The sequence below is a fragment of the Eretmochelys imbricata genome, chromosome 2, assembly GCF_965152235.1.
Source record: "Eretmochelys imbricata isolate rEreImb1 chromosome 2, rEreImb1.hap1, whole genome shotgun sequence".
NCBI classification, from domain to species: Eukaryota; Metazoa; Chordata; order Testudines; family Cheloniidae; genus Eretmochelys; species Eretmochelys imbricata.
The window spans coordinates 235,550,857-235,569,047 of record NC_135573.1 but is presented as its reverse complement, the minus strand read 5'-3'; the positions used below and the strand labels follow the sequence as shown (position 1 = coordinate 235,569,047).

At 47.1% G+C, this 18,191-nt stretch overlaps 1 protein-coding gene across 7 annotated transcripts in view; it reads right to left on the bottom strand.

The window, feature by feature from the left end:
• GAD2 (glutamate decarboxylase 2) overlaps window positions 1-15,876 on the bottom strand; it is a 54,947-nt gene extending 39,071 nt beyond the window's left edge. Inside the window, exons 1-7 of one of the 7 annotated variants that reach the window (XM_077808221.1) lie at window positions 15,801-15,876; window positions 15,050-15,109; window positions 14,694-14,843; window positions 13,195-13,428; window positions 6,777-6,867; window positions 5,801-5,913; window positions 206-321 (exon numbers count right to left, since the gene is read on the bottom strand). In XM_077808221.1, coding sequence (XP_077664347.1) covers window positions 206-321; window positions 5,801-5,913; window positions 6,777-6,867; window positions 13,195-13,428; window positions 14,694-14,843; window positions 15,050-15,109; window positions 15,801-15,876 — 840 coding nt within the window. Of the gene's footprint in view, window positions 1-205; window positions 322-5,800; window positions 5,914-6,776; window positions 6,873-10,062; window positions 10,428-13,194; window positions 13,429-14,693; window positions 14,844-15,049; window positions 15,110-15,800 lie in introns of those variants that run through there. The other 6 variants (XM_077808222.1, XM_077808228.1, XM_077808223.1 and 3 more) reach the window with 6 other exon arrangements.
• Window positions 15,877-18,191: the final 2,315 nt, after the last annotated feature.

The following is an 18,191-nucleotide window of genomic DNA, read 5'->3' as shown; positions in this document are numbered from 1 at the left end:
GATCTTGCTTTAGAATATCATACATTTCAATATCAAGCATTCAGTATATCCCTTCATGTAACAAGAGTATATCCCTTTTTATTACCAGTGAGAGTATAACAGAAATGAAGCCAGGTAGCTACAAATCCCTTGCTAGGGTATTCTTTCTGTCCTGGTTTAATTAAGAAAAGAAGTTTAACAAACTGGATAAAATAGAAACACATACATGCTCTGAGGTGAGGGCAACCAGCCTGGGAATAGCTGCCATTCCTTTCTCTTTGACTTCTGGGAACATCTTGAAACGTGCAATCAACATAGCATACATGTTAGATATGGCACCACCTGGAGTCCACAGTAATACACTGTTATTTTTTCTATGCATTATTAACATCATTTTAATACAAACACTCTTGTTACAGTTTTTCCAACTCAAGTTCATAGGCAAGGAAGCATGAATGGTTCTTGCTCATTGTTCCTCTAATTGGGGGGGCATAGACCAAATGGATCTATTAACACCCCTCCCACGCCCCAAGGTAAGGATGCATGTGAAAAGTTAAGCTGGCCAAAATGGGGTCATGGGTTTCTGCCCTCTCCCCATTCCTGGGTGCCACTTCCCCCCATTCTCCAAACATATCCATCTCTTTCCTAAGAACAGTTGCACATGCTGCTAATTTGTATTCTTATGTGATGCTCTGATCCCATATGTGAGAAGGCAAAGGGCCTCTTTCAAGGTGTAAAACACCACCGGAAAAGTTGCCAAGTGGCACATGAGAGAGACATACTCTCTGCCCTCAAAGACTCCAGCATCTGTCCCAAATCCAGTGTCCTGGATATACCACCAGGTCAAAGCATTAGGGCAACCAGAAAAAAAGAAAAGAAAAGAAAAGAACATCAGTCCAACAACAGTTTTTTTTATTTTAAAATCTATTCACAACCCTGCCCTCTGAAAGGATTTTTTTTCCACAGTGGTGTTGGGGGATGGGGAGGGATTAAATTTCTCTAACAATATTCTATCAAAATCATTTTCATACATTGATTAAAAATATCAGTTTCAAGTGTCAGATTGATACACCTTGTCTAGAGCTGAACTATGTTTTGATCTACATAATTCAGTTGCTAATGCTTAGATTAAACAATTTAGACACAAGAAACACAGTAAAAGGGTGCTCTTCGGTTTCTTTTCTTTTTAAAAGCTCGGTAAAATGGACCTGTAGTTCAGCAAGATATATATATATATAGCCTGGATATAGCCTAACAACCCATTGTTACTATGGGATATAATGCACCCCGGCTGCAGGTTTTACAATAGTTCTGTATCTGTTTAATTGTTATATTTTAGGTTTAAAAATGGTGGGGCAGATTGTAAGCAAGTGTAAATCAGGGTAACTCCATTGACTTCAATGGAGTTACATCACATTACACCAGCTGGGGCTTCGTCTGGTAAATTTCACATTGTTTTGACTTTTACTTTTTGTAACAGTGAACAAGGAGTTATGTATACTATTCCACTGTACGTCAAGAATTGTGCTTGTATCTCCCTTTCTAACTGATACTCTAGTTCAGGGTTTTTCTTTAAATTAAGACTAATCTTCAGTCTTTATAAGACGTGCATTTCATTCTGATCTCACTTGCACTGGTGTAAATTAAGATTAGCTCCACTGAAGTCAATGGAGTTGCACCGGTATCAAACTGGTGTGAGAGCAGAAGCAGGCTTGTAAATGGTTTATTCTTTACAACGCATTGTGAGGTATGTAGGTATTTTAATGCTCATTGTTACAAACGAAGAAATTGAAGCAGGGAGGTTAAGGCCAAATTTACATGCCTAAAGTATTCAGTTGCCTCACTGTAGAATTATATGCCTAAATTAAGGCAGCTGAGTCTTAGAAATTTGGTCTAAATAACTTGTCTAAGGCAACAAATGGAATTAGTGTCAACACCAAGTTAAGAATGTAGGAGTTCCTACATCAACGGACTGTTTCTATCACTCCCTTTATTGTTTAGCCATTTAGAATTACATTTATTAATGGGCCTCAGCCTAGGCTCTCATTTTTGCAAACACATTTTTATGCCCATAATTAATTGTGGGTGCCAAAGACACCTGCAAAAGTACAGCTCAAAATCAGGTCTGTATATGGTCAATTGCAGAGAATGGATGGAGTTAGAGACTTTTCTTCACAGCAGTGAGAGCTTTATATAAAACTATTCTTTCATTTGGAGATGCAGGGATTAGAACTAAATGGGGATGGTTCAGTACCCTGACACAGAGAAAAAGACAAAGATGGTTTTGACTATTGCCGAAACAAGCGGATCTGGCACAATAGCTACTGCTTCTTAAGAAGTGTGAAGTACAGTATAAACAAGTAATCTGCTCTGATCAGAAATCATATATGAATGATACAAGACTACATTCCAGATGACCAGTGTGTATATGTGCATTCCATAAAACCAGGGATTGTGGAGCCCCTACCCAAAACTCCTCCTTTTCCCCTGAAGCTAGTTTCTCCTCTGCACAGGGAAGGAAGATTCCTATTTTGAACATAGGAGGACTATACATAGGGGTGCTGCCTTGTTTTTGTGGCTAAACGGCATGTTTCCAGAATTTGACCCATTTGGTGAAATCCTGGCCCCACTGATATCAATGGCAACACTTCCACTGACTTCAATGGGGCCAGGATTTCTCCAGTTGGGTGTATGTTTTGTGGGTCACTCCACCTCATATAACCACCTACCAGACTTCATAACTGAAACAGGTCCTCTACCTAATTGTGCTACTCTTTTAATCTAGCAATAAAGATATGCCTAATTACCATCCACATCGGTATTGCCTTGTCCATTGGCTTGTACTGTCCAAGCAGTATTGTTATTAATCCTCTTTTCTGTACTAGGCTTTTTTACACTCCAACAGGGCTGCTCCATCATGTAGTTTGAACAATTAAAGAAAGTCTTTAGAATCTATAAAGTTGTTTTATTAGTTGTGATTAAAAGCTTGGTGGGAAATGGTTTTCCTACCCCACAAGAATTTTCGAGATTTCAAAATTTTTTCCATCCTGAATCATGGAAAAAAAAAAAAGTGAAATCTTAAAACATTTTGAGACCAGATCATCGGGAAAAAAAAATTAGATCAGGTCAACTGAAATTTTTCTTTTCAGTTTTGACCTTTTACATTTTAAAATCTTTTTTGATGTAAATTAACAAAAATTTCAAAACAAAACATTGTTTCACACTGAAAAATGAAACTTTTTGTTTTGAAAGTGTTGAAGTGTCTTGTTTTGACAATTACAAAACTTTTTTTCCAATTATTTCTCAAATCAGGAAATTCATCAATACTGATCCTTTCCCACAAGCAGTTTTGGTTTTGACTACTCAATGTTTTCTGATGCAAAAATATTTCATCAGAAAATTCCTGGCCAGCTCTAATTGTGAATGTACACACAGGCTCAATAACTCCCTAATCAGAGACAGCATTTTTCTTTGTGCCACCTCCTGATTAGTAGTGCTGTGCAGAGAACAATTAGCTAAAAGGCAAACCCAACCATCCAGTACATCTCAGGTGTAGAAGAAGGGATTGTATGCAAAGCAGAAACAATGAGCACCCCACAAATGAAACCTAGAGTAGCAGAATACAGCTAGTTAGTAGGACATACTGTTAACTAGCATGGCACCATGACATGGTGAAATCCTCTCACCTAGAGGAAGCTTTTAGAGGCAATGAGACAAATTCAGATGTGATATAAACAATGGTGTAAGTTGCACATTGAGTGTAAAGTTGGTCAGAAAATAGACGTGAGTGGGTTTAAGTGGTACCTGGTTGCAGATTCCCTTTGCTTCATCTTATCTTTGCTTGTCTTAGAGGAGGCAGCATTGTCTAATGGCCTTCTGTTCTCAACTTTGCGACAGACCTGCTATATGACTTTGGGCAAGTTACTTCACCACTCTGTGCCTCCGTTTCCCCTCTCATTCTTTGTCTGTCTTTTCTATTTAGATTGTAAGATCTTTGGGGCAGGGACTTGTCTCTCACTGTATGTTTGCACAGTGCCCCATACAACAAGGCCATGAGCTTGACTGGAGCCTCCAGGCACTACCATGATACAAACAATAATACCCTCTTGTTGATTGCTAATCCACCTCATTTGCCACTTGCTGAATGTTACACTTGCTTTGCTAACCCACCGAATGTCAAATCAGTGCAAGCTACACAACTTTAACACTTATTCTCATTCTCTGACCACCTTAACATCCAACATGTAAATTACACTACAGTTGATTTGGTCCAGAGTCTTCCACGGGAATTGAACCAACATAGTCCAGGCTGAATTTGACCCATAGTCTACAAATAGCTATAGAGCCATGTATAATATTGACTTTCAGCAAGGCACAATCCAGTCCTCCCTCCTTATGTCAGGAGAAGGAAAGTGACGATAGTGTAATCAAGAAATTGCTCCTATCTGTACACTATTGCTGATCGCACTGCAGTTTACAGTCTCCCACTTTGCCTACTTAACCCCCTTCTGGTTTTCACATTCTGTATGTGAAGTGCTTTGGCTGTGAGCAGGCACAGTAATACCCACGAACAGCAGCAGGTTCCTGTGCATTATGGAACAAAACTCCCCCTGCTTCAGTAGGAATTAGGTCAGATTCATATAGTGCTATTTAAATGCTCATTAATAATAAGTAATATAAATTTCCCGCTCTCACTATGTTTGAAATTCACCCCTGTGCAAAGGGCCGGAACAAGGCCCAAGAGCCTACTTAAGCCCTCTTGAGTGGCATGTGAGGTGGGCTTTGCACTGGTCCTCTGCACAGGAATGAACTTCACACTCAGTGTACGTGGGGGGGCTCAGAAATACCTGTGATGATTAGCTGTGCAGTCTACTCATCGGGTGATAGTCAAAACATCTTTTCCCCCCCACCCCGTGAGGCCACTGAACCTTTCTTTCCAGACCAGATTCCTCCCCCAGAGGTCATGCTGTTGTTGTGAAATTGACAAAGGTAATCTATAGGGTGCTAAGTCTTTGTCCCTTTTCTGGATAGTTTCTGTAGCTTTGGGAGATAAATACATACGTAATTTTAAATAATAACGTTTCAGAGTAAAATGGGAAGTGAAGAAGAGTGTAATGCAACAGATTAAATGGCATGCTGAAAATATGAGATGTCTCAGGGAAATAGTGCTTGGCACTGACAATGATTCCTCTATAGTTAATCATACTCATTTCTTGACTTATTGATTTGCCTCGAAGAAGCTAGGGCTCTGATCTTGCAAGTGCTTGCACACTTGAATAACTACTCACATGAGCAGTCCCCTGGAATTCAATAGGACAACTCACCTGTGTAAAATTATTCGTATACATAAGGATTTGCAGGATCTTGGCCAGGCTTTGTATTTACTGATCGGATGCTACATTTTCCTGCTCACTTAAATTTCTACTGTAATGATGGAGGGCATCAGAGTGTTTCTCTGTCTCATTAGTAATACTATATTATTTTATTTTATGTAATCCATAAGGAAGTAGGACCATAGCAGAACTCCAGGGCAAATGTCTCTTCCTATTATGTTTTCCATGTACCACTATTGCTGTTCATAATGCAGCATAAATTTGCTTGAAGGGAGTATTCAACAGTGACAGACATTAAAATCCCTAATAATCACATCCCTGAATTTCATAAATATGCAGTACTTTTATCCAACAGAGGACAGCGGTTGTTATTAGTGAGTGACCTCTTGAAACTGTGGATTTCACTGTATTGACTCTTTAGCTAGATTAGTTATGAGGTCTGTCACAGTATAGTCTGAAACACAAAGAAAGCTTGAAATTTCATATACCAGGTGAAAATATCCCATCGCCACAGCCCCCTGGCCAGCCAATCATTTCTCTCATTTTCCTTAGCGTGACATATTCCAAAAGTACAAACACTGGAGCAATTTCATAGGTGAACCTGAAATGCAGTAATGGCCATATTTTATTCTTTTTATTTAAAACATTAATTTACTACTTAAAATATCTACACAATTGTTTCCATTGTCAAACCCTGCATCCATATTATGTATATATACTGTATCAGCATACAGTGCAGAGAACTATATTTTGCAGTATATTTGATTACTTTCTTTCTGCCTTGAAGTTTAACTGTTTAGAACCCCACACCTGTGAGGTGCGGAGGACTCTGCTCCCATTGACTTCAGCAGGAGTGGAGCTTGCTCAGCTTCCTGCAGGACAGGGGCTCACATTATTACCATGCGTTCAAGAGCTATTGACCAGAACAAGGCCTTTCACTTCACATGCAAATAAAGTCAATGGGACACAGTGCACAAAGAAAATCATGAGCATACCACACTTTGTAGGCCTGGAGCCTTAGAAATAAACTTTGGGGCTGACCCTGCAGCCCTTCGCCACTTGGCTCGTCCCACTGAAACCAATGGCACTAACCCACTGGAGTCCGGATTGCAAGGTCGGGTTCTTTGGTAAGCAAGTCTATTTATATAACAACAGCTGTTTATGTTTCCATTTCACATTTTACTTATTTATGTTTGCAAAATACAAAACTATTTCCCCTTTCATTTGCAGGAATTTTATCAGAGCTGTCATTTTATTTACGTGATGAATTTTTTTTATGGGCGACAACATACAAAACAGTTTTAAAATAACATGCTGGCTGTATTAAAATTTAAAAGGCAGACAAATGATTTTCCTGCTAGTTTCACATAAAAGGCTTTCTTTTACCTACAGCTACAGCAAATACTGCGGAATCTAATTTTAAAATTAGCCTAGATAATAATAGTGGCAAATTCAGCTACTTACATATTAGTATTTGCTGTTGATGTCAGCCAGTCTGCAGCTAATCCAACCATGTCCAATCCAGTTGAAAGTTGATTGAAATATCTAGGATGCCCTGCATAAAATGGAAAAAATGTATCAGAAGTCTGAGGAAGCAGAATGAAATTGCTCAATACTGATTGGTGTATTTATCTCAGGATTTTTACACAATGGACAAGCATCATCAATGTGTGAAACACAACAACAACAGCTCTTTTGTAATGGGGAGATTATTTTCCCCTTTCTTATTTCAAAATAAGTAAAACAGGAACAATGAAGTAGAGCTAGGAATTATAAATTCTATCATTTTCTATTGCTCTTGCCATTTGTATTGAAAATTAGCATGATGCTGCTGCACTCAAATAGCTGTTTGCCCCTGCATGTGTGTCACATGTTGTCACTGACTGTGCTTTTGCTTGGGCTACGTTTGAAAGGCATGCACAGCACACCATCTGAGGCGCTTGCCACTGCTTATAACAACAGCAGTGATGAATGGCTAATGATTATAAAAGACAGGGCAAAATGAGAAAATGGAACACTTTGCTGACTGCTTTGAACACGACTCAGAGGCTGATGATTGTGCAAATATGGCATGGACTGTGGTAATACTGGGCATTTCTTTGCTGTCAGAATACAATTATAAATAACAGAGCTTCCTAGTAATTGTGATTTTAAATAAACCTGACGAAAGGGAACATTGCTGCTATGTCGGAATGATGCGTGAAAATATATTCAATGCGATGAGTAGTCCATTTACAAGATTTCTCTTGCCGACTTCTGGATTTTTCTAACCTCCTGTCAGATATTTTATTTCAAAAATATGCCCAGAGCTATTAAAACTGGGAATACAAATAACTCATAGAGCTCACTTGACTAGTCATGTCCTGCCCTCCTGTTTAGAATTACATGGCTTTGCTACCAGCAAGAATTTTGAAAGATTAACAATTACGTAAATATCATCTCATTCAAAGGAAAGCGTTCCTGCTTAGAAAACACCTGTCCTAACCCAAGGACTGCAGACTGGTACTGACCACATGGGAAACATAAAATACAGCAGGGTGATTGAGGAAATGCAAACAAAAAACAAGAGAAAACTTATCTCCTAGTCTCTCGTGGTCTGTTATCAGGCACATACACATGGCTAAAAAAATTGTGCTGAGAATTACCCACATGCACCCCCAGCTCACAGCACACAAAGGCTGAATAATTGGGCTTTGTGGCTGGAAGTAAGCATGGATTAGTAGTTGGAAACAAAATCCAATTCATCCCATCCCATAATCCAGGGACATAGCAGCCCACACCTTCTATGCAAGGATTGCTGACCCTTGGTACATGACCATGATCCATTGGTACAGATCCATGACCCCTTTCTCTGGTCAATCATCAATGCTTCCCTCTATCTTTGCAGCTGGCACAGAGCCTATCCCCCTAATGCTCAGGGGGCTTCGGAACTCCCCATTATGGCTCCAGTCACACAAGGATACCACAGATATTCAGCAATGTGGGAGGACCTTGCTCAGGCTCTCCGCCAACAAGTGAATTCCCGCCTCAGTGAAGATGTGCTATTCCGTGGTAGCTTTCAACATTAAGGGTCAAATCATGTCCTCCCTCAGGAAAACTCACAGAAAGTCTGGGAAACCCATGGGGGTCCATCTGGGAGTCTATGGGGAAATCCTGCGGAATAACAGAATTCTGGTGCATTTCTGCAGAGACCAGTGTCTCCTGCCAATCTCTATCTCCAGTCTCCCATAGCAGCACGGCTCCCTGAGGAACCATGTGCTCAACCTTTTCCTCGTCCACAGCTGGGCCAAACAACCCCTGCCCTTTGTCGATGTCTGATAGCGTGGAACAGGATGTTCTGTAAGTTGCACTGACAGAACTTATTTAGTTATTTCACTTATTTAGGGACCTGGGGAAATTCCCACAGGTTGTCAGGGGGTGATGCTGCAGAGACAGGATCTTCCAGAGCTCTACCGGGTGCTGGCTCACCCACACTCCCTTCAAAACCACAGAGTCCTGCATGCATACAGCCTTCTCACAGGGATATCCTGGGGGGCAGGGAGAATGATGCGTTCACTTACCATCGCTTCAGCAAAATTTGGGCCCTGCTCTCCGCCTATAACAGGAGAGGAGATAATCTGACTCTAATTATAGACGCTTGGATTTCTCCATTATTGGGACTGCTTAAAGTCCGAGAGAGACTGTAAAGTTCTTTCACCCTATTGGATGGCTGAAATAAACTCTACCCTCATTTAAACCTGTGTAACCCACGTGACCAAAAAGCAGATCTTGCTTGAGGAATTAGGAAAAAGCGGTAGAATAGTGCTCTCCTACCTCAGTGCACGGCTATCAACATTGTTTTGCAACTAACTGAAGGAGGAGGGGACTAAAAGCAATCCAAATCTGAGGTGGGTTCAAGGGGAAACAGGAGAATACCACTGTCTGCTGGATTTATTAATTTAAAAATAGATAATTTGGACATATTTCTCTGTCACCCAACGCACTCTACAGACACTAATCAAGCTGCAAGGCACACCTGTGAAATAGGGAAGTCCCAGTACTATCCTAATCTTACAGATGGACAAATTGATGTAAGTGATGTGCCCATGGTAACACAGTGAGCCACAGTCAAAGCCAGCAACATAACCCCAGAGCACTGACATCCCCAGCTGGCAGCTCTTTCCCCTTTGCATTCTCTGTTATTTATTTACAGTTTTCTGTTGCCCTCTAATACTAACTGTATTTTCAATAGCTACACACACAGACACACAAAAGCCATTGGTATTCATTCAGCTTTGTCAATCAACCTGCTCTGGCCACCTTCATGAACCTTCTGTATTTCCTACCTGCTAACTAGCAAACAGCAATGACCTAAAGCAATGCTGGACAAACACTAGTGACTAGTCCTTAGTCTGTTCACTGTCTGGAATTTCCACGACTTTTAAACCTCCAGCAAACTCCGGAAATGAATTGCAACGCTGCATACACCAGTGTTCCCCGAAGCTGAATTTTAACTGAACAAACATAAGAATTCGGACCAGACGCACCTGTACCGACGCGCTTACCCAGGCAAGAAGCAGGGGGAAATACCACGTGACATATCTAACCAATCGCAATTAAGCGATACACAGTGACTTTTTAATATTGATAATCAACCCATAGCGTAAACAACGGGAGAAGAGCCAAATCCGCTTTCCCACGAATGAAGCCTGGGAAAGCTGAGCTGGCCGCAGGATAGCAGGCTCCACTGATCGATTCAATAGCTTATTACCAATTGTTTCCTCGGATCCATTCGCAAGCACGTCGACTCCGCTTAGAGAAAGGGCCCAAGGCGGCTTCAGGGCATTGGCTCAAGGATCGCATTCTACACTGACCCCGCAGCTCGGAACAGGTGTTTTTAACCCTCTCTGCCAAGCGGCGGCTGCTAAAATACACGGCTCCCCCGCTTAGCAAGACAGAGAAGCCCAGCGCCGGGAGCCTGGCCCGACCTGATCTGCCAAGCGGGCGGGCGGGGCTGAGCAGGGAGGCGGGCAGGCGTTCCCGCCGCGGAAGATGGGCTCTCCAGCGGAGCGAATGAGCTCTGAGGCTCGGGTGGGAAGCGCAGGGATCCGGTTCCGCGGGCGAGCCGAGGCGCAGCCCAGCGGCCAGGCCGAGCAGAAAGCGTGAGGCAGCGAAGCGCCTGCCCTGCTCCGATCCCCGGGGCGCTCCCCACAGGGCGCTTTGTCCCGAGGCTGGGCGGGTGCCGCTGCCGTTGTTTGTTGCGCCCGGAGATGTACGTGGGAGACTCTTTCGCCGGGGCGCTGCTGGGCCACGCCAGAGGAGTGAGAAAAGGCTCCAGCAAGTTACTGTTTCCAAGCCCCGCCGCGCCTCCTGCAGCGGCCTAGTACTGCACGTGGCCGTCAGACTCGCTGGTTTTTACCGCCTGGGGTCGTGGCACAGCGCCCCGTTCCCCGGCGACTGCCGCCATTTCGGCGCGCGACTGCAAGTACATCACACGCGGCCCAGGGCTGTGGTGCAAACGTAGCGCCAGCCTGAGATTCGTGCGCAATAGCGCCCGGGGGCACCAAGTAGCCTACCAAGAGCAGCGAAATGACCACGGTTTGAAGAGGCCGGCTAGCACGACTACTCAAACGAGCCAGGTAATAACAACACCGGCATGGACACGTGAAACGTGCAAACGACAGCTCGCTGCCACTTCCATGCGGCTGCTCTGGCGTGCCGGACATTTTGGAAGAATCCAGAGGGTACGACACTCCTGATGAGAGATACTGAGTGGACCTGGAGAGCCCTGGGCCAATACAGCATATTTCTTTCGGGCACCATTTAAAATCTAATCACACACAAAGTGTGTCCGGAGTTGCATTCCCTTGCTCCAGTTTTCTTGTAAAACCAGGGTCCCAGCTTGACCACTTGCTGGTGAAACTAAAAGAAGCCCGAGCAAACAGCTTTATTTTTAATTTTTTAAAAAAATGCTTTAACTTTTAAAATGGTCACTGCAGTCATTTGAACTTTTAAAATATCAATTAAAGTATCATTCTTCTCTATATTTTAATTACAAACGGGAAAATGTCCCCACATTTATATGGCACAACAGAAACAGTAACATTATTTTGAAGGATTTGTGTGTGCACGCTTTGCAGTAATTTCATTGCGTCGATATGCACTGAAGCGTAATGCAAATTGCACCTATGTATCAGCAGAGTGAGCCTGACAAACCCTGTCCTAAAGTGTTTGATCTAATCCAGTTAAAATATTTGTTCCCTATGCCATAGTGAGACATCGGACCAGGAGTTCCACCAAATGTAATGACTTCAATTATTTCCTATGTATGTCGCCCGGCTCTTTTTAGGGAAGCTTTGGTAACATCAGAATCAAACAGTAAAAACACGGGGCCGACCCTGTCCCTTTGAAGTCAATGGGAGTTTTGCCAAAGACTCCAATGGATCAGGTTCGGGTCTATTCCACCCCATTCGATTTGTTAAAAGGCAACAAGCCGTGTTTCCCGTAGAGTCTGAACAGCCGATATGCACATCACATTATCGTCTCCTTCAGATTTTGGACGCACATTTTGAAAGGATTTATGCTATTTAAAAAATATTTCCCCAGCGATTCAAATGCCCAGTGGGAGCTTCCTGAACCCTTGTTTTCTCCACAAACGGCTCTCTTAAATAACAGTATAAGAGAGGCTAAAGGCAGCTCTCTGTTTTCGGTTTATTCCGTGGGAATTTAATTAAATGGGTCCATATACGAATTTGCTGAATTCCGTTTAGCATCACTGAGATTATAATTTCCATGCGGCAGGTTGCCTAAGTGGAGATAATAACGACATGAGCAGGGACAAATGGTGCTGTCTCTGAACAGATCAGAATTAATTGGCATATTTTTTGGTCATGACAATAACAAAAATAGCCATTAAACAAGCTCCTATTTCTCATGCTTAGAACCCAGTGGGAAAACCATGTTTTCTGCGTTCCACTGCGCCAGATTCTCCTATTGTTACACCGAGCCCAGGAGTGGGCAGCCAGATCGCGTTCTCCGGGAACCTGGACTGTTCATTCTCCGCGTCCAGCTTTTTTAGACACTGGAGATGCGGAACTCAAAGCCAGGGCTATCTGATGCGAAGGGCTATCTCGATCCACTGGGCACACAGGAGAGTTAGTGGCCTTTTGTATAAATAACATCGCCCTCAGCACACAGCTGTCTGCTCAGAACTTCCATTTAGTGTGGTTCTTAATGGCAATTTTAGTGGACAAATTAATTAATTGCTTCTTTTCTCCTCACCCCACCGGTCAACGGTAACACTTTCTTCTTAGAAGTGCTCGCTTGCGGGAGTAGCAATAAATCTCTGCCTCAGGGACCCTATCCTGCATGCCTTATGAACTGAGAACTCAGGGAGTGGATTCTGCCACGTCGGTGTAAATTCGGATTTACATTTGTTTAGCTCCGAATTCATACCGTTGTAACCGAGCGCTGAATTTGGTCCCCATTAGCGGTTTAGGATGGAAGAGCGTAAAGAATGGATGAGGGAGGCCCAAAATGTGCTCGGTGTAAAAAGTAAGTGCTAAAAGAGCTACAAAGGTGGGAGAATGCTATTTCGTAGCGACTGATACACACAGGTTCCCCCTTTGACAGGGACATGCATTTGACTAAGGAAAATGTATATTGTTGTACTTAAACTATAACACTGTACATTTCACGTAGGAAAATATTAATAGCTCCAATAAATAGTTTTCTTTCTTTCTTTTATCGACTGTTATGTATTTACAAATTACAATAGCTGCTTAAAGCCACACAAGGAAATATGCTATCTCAGCTTCACTGACTTTCCAAGGATCAGCAAGTGATATTTAAAAAAAAAAAAAGTAAAAAAAATCACACACTAGTATCTGAGCATGCCTGTTACCTGTTTTGATTGCATATTTTAGAGTTGTTCTGCAGTTCAACAAAATTTCTTCCAAGGTCTGTGGTTGGTCTGCCAGTTCCCAGTTATATTCCTGAAGAAGCTCATTTGGATAATGGAAATCGATAACCTTTGTTGATCTATCAAAACTTTTCACCACATACTGAAGCAAAATATCCATAACATCTTGTAGGAAAGACAGAGTTGTTATTTCCCCATTGCACGCTGGCAGAAGATCTGGGGGGGGGGGGGGAAATACATGAAATGTTAGCTCCAGTTTATTGTTTACTGTATAGATTTTTGACACAATCTCGCCCGCACTGATTTTAGGGCTTTTCTATTGACTTCAATGAGCGGAGGATCGGGTTTTTGATTTGGTAAGCAATCCGATGGGGTCTTATTTCAAAAATATTTTTTCTAGGAGATATGGTCAAGCTCTAAATTTGTTGTTAACTAGAAATTTGTGTAGAAAAATGCATTTTCTGACCAACTTTAAAAACATTGAAAAAAGAAAGGAAAAGGAATAATGAAAAGAGTTTCAGGGGAAAATAGGTAAATACTGCAAATGATACACGTGGAAGACCCAGAAGTGCATCACAATAAAATAGCTTTTTTGTGTTTGGTCAAATGGGAAGGTTGCAATACCTTAGTGATGTTTGAGTGCCTTTCCGTGAAATAACATGTTATGCTCTGATTTATTCAGATGTTTATTTATTCATAAATATTTGTATCTTTATTTAAACTGAATTGTGCGGGCCCGTGCCGCACAGAGCGCTAAGGGAAATCCCTATTTCTTCTGACTGTATCTTTGTAGCCCTGTAGCCATTAAATATATAGGAGATTGTCAAGGCTGCTTGTTGTCCATGGGCCAGGAGAAGGGAACCTGCGGAGCTGGTGGTTCGAATGGGACCGTTTCTCACCAGCACATCCCCCTTGGGGCCTGGGGTATTTACTGGAGCAGAAAGACCGAGCTGTCCATTCATTAATTTGGCAAGAATGGCCGGAATTAAAAATCGTGCTCGCCTGTCATGGCTTCGTGTTTCTCAATAAAAGCTGCCTTCATTCTTCCTCGGGCAGCGCAGCTGAGAGGCCAAGCCAGTCCGAATAGCTCACTGGTGTGTGAGAAAAGTTTGTCATCTTTAGATCACCCCGCAGTCCGGAGTGGAACAGGGAAACCCTTCTTCACAGCAAGCCCAGGCAGGCCCGATGGCTGGCACTTAGAACTAGCTCCGAAGAGCAATACTGGGTTTATATGGAGATATATATCTCGTGTATTTAATCCCAGTGTCCGTGCTATCCAAATAGCCCCGTCCCAAACCTTCCTTCCTAGAGTAGCCCTGAGAATCCAACCGCTATCATTTAGCTCGTCTGTGGGTCTCCACCCCTTGTGTGTACGAGCAAGGTCTGCCCCTAGGGTAACGGTGGACTGTGAAAGCCCGAGCAGCTGGGAAGTCGGAGGCTTTCCATACCTACTTTCAAGCACACGCACGCGGTATCGTTACCTGTTGAGTGTAAAAATGCATAATTAATATCCGCTCTCTGGCAGCTACAGGGCTTGTCGGTGCAGGTACAGGCCGGTGTCTTCTCCGCGGAGTCCAGATCCTCCTTCGCCCCGGTTTCCGTGGGCTTTTCTCCATCCCCATACAGCAAAGCTAACGATGACACAAAAGACGCAGCCTAAATACATCGGCCGTGAAAACCCAGGGCCCGGACTGCAGCCCCCGCCGCGGTCCGCTCACCCTCTCGGCCAGCACAGAGGAACCTGAGAATCCCGCAGAGTCCCTCAGGGGGCTGCGAGTTCTTTCTTGCTTCTTGACCATTTCCCTGCAATTTCCTACCACTGGTTTCCCCCGCTTACCGCAGAGTTTGGTTCCAATTCCTCCTGTAAACTTCTGGGCAGCCTGACACCACGCTTTTGCTGGAAGAGAAAAAGGGCTGTGTGTATTATCTGGGGTGTATCTTTAGGATCATCTCGGAAACGGCGTGGCTCAAGTGCCCTGGTGGCTCCAGGCTGGATGCCTGGGTGGGAACTGTCCCTCCTGTCTAACTTTCAGAACTCGAAGAGCAAACACTTTCCGGGTGACACAGAATATGACTTTCTTAATATCCCCCAAGACAGCACAACCCTTCCCCTCCCTCTCTCGCCCCAAAGAGATCCCCCCGCCCAGCCAGGTAGAAGGCCCCCTGGAGTAGACTCAGGTTTATGTCGGCGTCGCTCCTTCCTGCGCTGGAGAATCCTGCGGCACCTTGGTCCAGTTCTAGCTGCAGCAAAGGCTTTACAATAAAGCTGCCCTGCAACCCAGCTCTGGGTCCCGAGTCCCTCGCGAAGTCCGAGGGCAGCTGGGGTGGCTGCGTTTCCCTCTGCCAGCGCTGCCCCGGGTGGTATTTGGAGTACCCCATGGTGGTTATTTGTCGCCTCATCCGCATCCACTTGCGCGCTCTGTTGCTGGTCAGGACGGACCGGGACGAACCGGCCCAGCTGGTCTCCAGCCCGCTTGGCTGCAGGCAGGGAATGGGTAGCGCTGGAGCCCATCCCGGGAAGCGGCTGGGAACTTTCCTGCGGCCGGTGGCGGAACTCATCCCCCGCCAGGGCTGCTCCGCGCTCCTACCTGTGCCGGGGTTCTCCGCCTCCCCCGATCGCTCCTCGGAGCCGAAGGACCAAAAGCCGGAGCCTGGCGTTGCCATCTGCGGAGCTGCCAGCCGTGCCTCGGAGCCGGCGAGCTGCAGCGAGCTGTGTGGGAGGGAGAGTCCCGGCGCGGGAGTGCCCCCGCGTGCAAGCGCCAGGCAGCGTGCGCCGGCGCCGAGAGCGGCAGCGGCGGCCTGGCGCTCCCCGGGGGCTCCGGGGAGAGGGAGGCCGGCAGCAGCGGGGCCGGGGGCCGGGGCGACGGGGCTGGCGGCGGGAAGTGGGAGAGGGCGTGGGGCAGGGACGCTAGGCGCTCTCCATGGTGCCGACCCGCTCCCTCCTCAACCCCGCGCGTCTCTCGGCCCGACGGGGGGTCACCGCGGCTCTCCTTTTATCCGGCTGGAGCCCTCCGCCCGGGCACCCTGGGGCGGGGGGAGGGCGGGGTGCGCGAGTCACGACTCCCCCCGAGCTGGCGGCCGCTGCTGCCTGACAGCGGCTTTCGGCCACGCGCTGGCTCTGGGCAGAGATCGGGACCGGCCCAGGGCCAGGCTGGGGTTGGTGGGGCCCCTTCGCACGGCCGGACTTGCTCCGGGAGCCGAGCAGGGCGCCCCCCACGCGGGCCGTGTCCAGAGAGCTTCGGAGGGGAATGGGGAGACAGACCCGGCAACCCGAGGGAGGCGGCTGGAGGCTGGAGGCTGGCACAGGGGCAGGCTGAGGCGCACAGAGGAACTGACTGGGGGAGTCTCCGGGCTGGCGATCCCACGCGTGTCTGGCCCCCCGGGGGTGGGGGGGGGCGCCTTGCCTTGAGGGATCACAGTTCACTCAAGGCCGGACGGCAGGTGACCGAGCGAGCTGAGGTTTCTGCGTCCGTGGGCACGGGCAGAGAGGGGCGGGGGCCTGACCTCACAGCCCGGCCTCCACCGCCAGCGAGGGGCTGGTGGGGGATGTGCCTAAAACCAGAGAGACCCAGCCTCGGGCTATGTCTATGCCGCCCTGATTCTGTTTAGTCCCTTACGTGCGGCCCAGCCTCAGGCCCCCGGTGTCACGGAAACGCAGCTGGAAATGCCCGGCCCTTTGTGTGCGGCTCCAGCGAGCGGCTACACCGTGCGCCTTTTCTGAGCCTGCAAGACAGCGAGGCGACAGCCGGAGACAAGGGCCGCAGGATCGCTAATCAGCGGCTCTCTTAGCCCAGCAATGGCATCGGTTTGCAGACCGATGTGTCTGTTCGTCTCCCTGTGGTCGCATCAGCTGGGTAGCCGCCCGCGAAGTCAATGATCCGGAAGGTGGATCGGGCTCGCTCCAGGTCCTCACACCCCGTCTGTCTCCTCGGCTCCACGCAGAGGCTGCCGGGGTAAGTCAGTTCAGGCTCAGCGCACACCCCATGCTCCGGAGCCGGCCAGGGCAAAGGCCCAGCCAGGCGCCCGGCGGAGCACGAGGGGCCAGGCGGGAGCCGAGTTACAGGCGTGCAGCTTCTCCGGCCCGGGCCCTGCAGGCAGCCCGGTTGTGCACCCCGCACCCCCCCGCCCTCCGCCGGCCTGCGGGCGGGCGCCGAGACTGGAGCAGCCCAAGGCAAGGGAGTGGCTGCCTGTCAGCGCCCAGCGAGGCGCGGGGCAAGGGAGGAGGGGGGTCCAGGCTTCCCCTAACTGCTGCACAGGGGGAATGAAGCCGGGCGTTCACTGTGGGACTTGGCTGCAAGGGCCTTTGGCTCAAGCTCCCCCTGTCCAAAAGCCACACGCAAACCCGCCTTCGCTGGCAGCTTGCTGCTCACCCTGCACCTGCGGGGCAAGAGGGAGCGCAAGCAAGGGTGCGTAGCCTTCATCTACCCCGGCCAGGCGCTGCCCGCCTCGGGAAACCCTGAGTATCACCCTCCCTCACCCCGCAGGGCCACCCCACCCCGCCGCGAGGAAGGAGCAATCGCGGGTGCTGCTGAAATCGTTCCAACCACGCTAGCTTTGGACCACCTGGCGGTGGTGCTGACCGGGCAGTTAAAAGTCCGGTGGGTGGGGCAGCGGGGCTAAGAAGGCTTGGTGACAGCCGTGGCACTGTGGGGTACCCAGAAGCAGCTTCATGTTCCCCCTCTGGTTCCTACACCTAGGGGCAGCCAGGGGGCTCCAAACACTTCCCCTGCTCCAAGTGCCAGCTCCCCTGCGCCCATTGGCCAGGAACTGTGGCCAATGGGAGCTGTGGGGGAGGAGCCTGCGGATGGGGCAGTGCGCAGAGTCCCCTGGTCGAGCCTCTGCTTCGGAGCCAGAACATGCTGCTGCTTCCAGGAGCTACCTGAGGTAAGCACCACTTGGAGCCTGCACCCCTGACCCTCCTCCTGTGCCCCAGTCCCAGTCCTGATACCCCATCTGAACCCCTTGGTCCCAGCCCCTCA